At 46.3% G+C, this 734-nt stretch overlaps 1 protein-coding gene across 1 annotated transcript in view; it reads right to left on the bottom strand.

The window, feature by feature from the left end:
• KCTD17 (potassium channel tetramerization domain containing 17) overlaps positions 1-734 on the bottom strand; it is a 12,193-nt gene continuing 11,459 nt past the window's right edge. The window contains exon 6 of the mRNA XM_019515271.1: positions 1-608. Within this exon, the coding sequence (XP_019370816.1) occupies positions 501-608 (108 nt within the window). The 3' untranslated portion in view covers positions 1-500. The remainder of the gene's footprint in view (positions 609-734) is intronic.

Below are 734 nucleotides of genomic sequence, written 5' to 3' on the forward strand. Positions count from 1 at the left end.
TCTAAACAGCTTAGAGATCTTTGGAAGTGGTTGGGGGCAGGAGGGAATTCACTGATCTCCAGAGCACAGGATCTATCCCACGTAAAAATGCGGATGGTTGTCAGGTACTGAGAGAACTTGGTTCTCGCTATGGTCTACTGCCTACCGAGAAAGTTTCTCCCCTTTCTCTCCTGCCATAAGGTGAATAGGGAACTTCCTCCTATTTCCACATATTGGAATTCATTGGAGGAAACATTCCTCCTTCTGCATAAAAAAGCTGGTAGACTTGGTCAGTAAACAGGTGCCTGCTGCAAAGCGTTCTGAGGATTCACATGCTTGTGGGACTGAGGACAGCAACACACTCACTATGGGCACAATGAGAAGGGATATCAAATAGGCATGAGAAGGTCACAGGTACCTCGTTACAGTGATTTACCACATATACAAGGTCCCATTTGGTAGCAGATGATGGCACTTCATGACCTTGAAAAAGGGACTGGCTATGACATTTCACCACCTGGTTAACTCACAGCTGAAGTTGATAGAGGAAAGAGAAAGAAGACGCTCTTATGGTGATGAAGATAAGCCATTAACAGGGAGGGTGACGTAAAAGTTAGTCTCACCTTAACCTTGCGGCTGGGCTCAGAGCTCAGGCCATTGGGAGAACTGTACAGCTCTTTGGAGACCACGCACAAGAACTCTGTCTGGTCCTCATTCCCATAGTTATAGGTTGAACCAATATTCACCAGCTGGAC

The sequence above is a fragment of the Gavialis gangeticus genome, unplaced genomic scaffold (assembly GCF_001723915.1).
Source record: "Gavialis gangeticus isolate Ggan-Ray unplaced genomic scaffold, GavGan_comp1, whole genome shotgun sequence".
In the NCBI taxonomy this organism is placed as follows: Eukaryota; Metazoa; Chordata; order Crocodylia; family Gavialidae; genus Gavialis; species Gavialis gangeticus.